This window comes from Galeopterus variegatus, unplaced genomic scaffold (genome assembly GCF_000696425.1).
Source record: "Galeopterus variegatus unplaced genomic scaffold, G_variegatus-3.0.2 Scaffold2870, whole genome shotgun sequence".
Taxonomy (NCBI): domain Eukaryota; kingdom Metazoa; phylum Chordata; class Mammalia; order Dermoptera; family Cynocephalidae; genus Galeopterus; species Galeopterus variegatus.
In genome coordinates this window covers 261,864-262,977 of record NW_007728981.1, presented here as the reverse complement: position 1 = coordinate 262,977, position 1,114 = coordinate 261,864, and the positions used below count along the sequence as shown (strand labels likewise).

The 1,114-nt window shown below is 53.9% G+C and overlaps 1 protein-coding gene across 1 annotated transcript in view; it reads left to right on the top strand.

Annotated features, from left to right (window-relative positions):
• The first annotated feature begins 654 nt into the window (after positions 1 to 654).
• COMMD2 (COMM domain containing 2) overlaps positions 655 to 1,114 on the top strand; it is a 15,047-nt gene continuing 14,587 nt past the window's right edge. The window contains exons 1-2 of the mRNA XM_008583254.1: positions 655 to 761; positions 859 to 936. Of these exons, the coding sequence (XP_008581476.1) occupies positions 695 to 761; positions 859 to 936 (145 nt within the window). The 5' untranslated portion in view covers positions 655 to 694. The remainder of the gene's footprint in view (positions 762 to 858; positions 937 to 1,114) is intronic.

The following is a 1,114-nucleotide window of genomic DNA, read 5'->3' as shown; positions in this document are numbered from 1 at the left end:
AGTCTTCATCTTTCAGCTTGGTGTGTAGACGGATGGGCTTTGGAGCAGCTGGGCAAGGGACCCGACCCTTTACTTCCAACCCTGTCACTGGCTTTGTCACATAATCTTTGGAGCTTTGTTTCTTCATCTATAAAAACGAGGCCATGGCTATTGAGCGTATTAGATGAGATACATTTAAGATAACATATGCAAAAGCTCTGTGAAAACTAATAGTTCTATAAAAGTTTCAGTTGCTTGACATGTTTCTCAGTTTCCTTATCTCTAATGGAAGTAATAATGGAACTTACCTCATAAGGTTCTTGTGAACTCTAAATGTGTTAACGAATGTGGAACAGTTCCTGATAGAGCTTAACAAATGTTAGCTATTGATATCACTAACGAACACTCCACAAGGGGGCGTGCCGGGCTTAAAACACCTTTTCATGTCCCACGGAGCGAGCACCACGCACCCAGCAATCCCGCACTACATCTCTGCGGCATGATTTACGAACGGAACAATCTTCCGCGCCGCCCCGCCCCCACTCGGCTGCAGCTAGCGTGCGCCGCAGGGGGCGTCCGAGCGCAGAACAGACGTACGCCGGAACTCAAAGCTCGGGGCGCTGCGACGCCGGCGCCTCTTTGCGCCTGGACACGGGCGCCGGAAGTGGCGAGGGCGGGGTCAACGCTGGCGGGTCAAAACTGCCTGCCAGCGAAAATGCTGCTGGACTTGTCGGAGGAGCATAGGGAGCATCTAGCCTTCCTGCCCCAAGTGGACAGCGCAGGTCAGGGGGCACGCCGGCGCACGGGCGGTGTTCCGTGGGCTGGGGAGGGGGCCCAGGGGAGCGCGCCGAGCTCACGGTCTCCTGATTTCCATTGCAGTGGTTGCCGAGTTTGGGCGGATTGCGGTGGAGTTCCTGAGGCGAGGCTCGAACCCTAAGATCTACGAAGGCGCCGCCAGTAAGAACCGGAGGGGCACCGGGAAGTACGGGCCATTCCCTGTCGCCCGGGAGAGAAAGGAATTATTGCGATTTCTAGATCTTGTTCGCTTTGCAATAGAGTAAAATCAGCAGACCTTTTCAGTCAGGGCTTGAATCCTGCCCGTCCCATAAGTAGCTGTGAGATTTGTAAAGCTTCT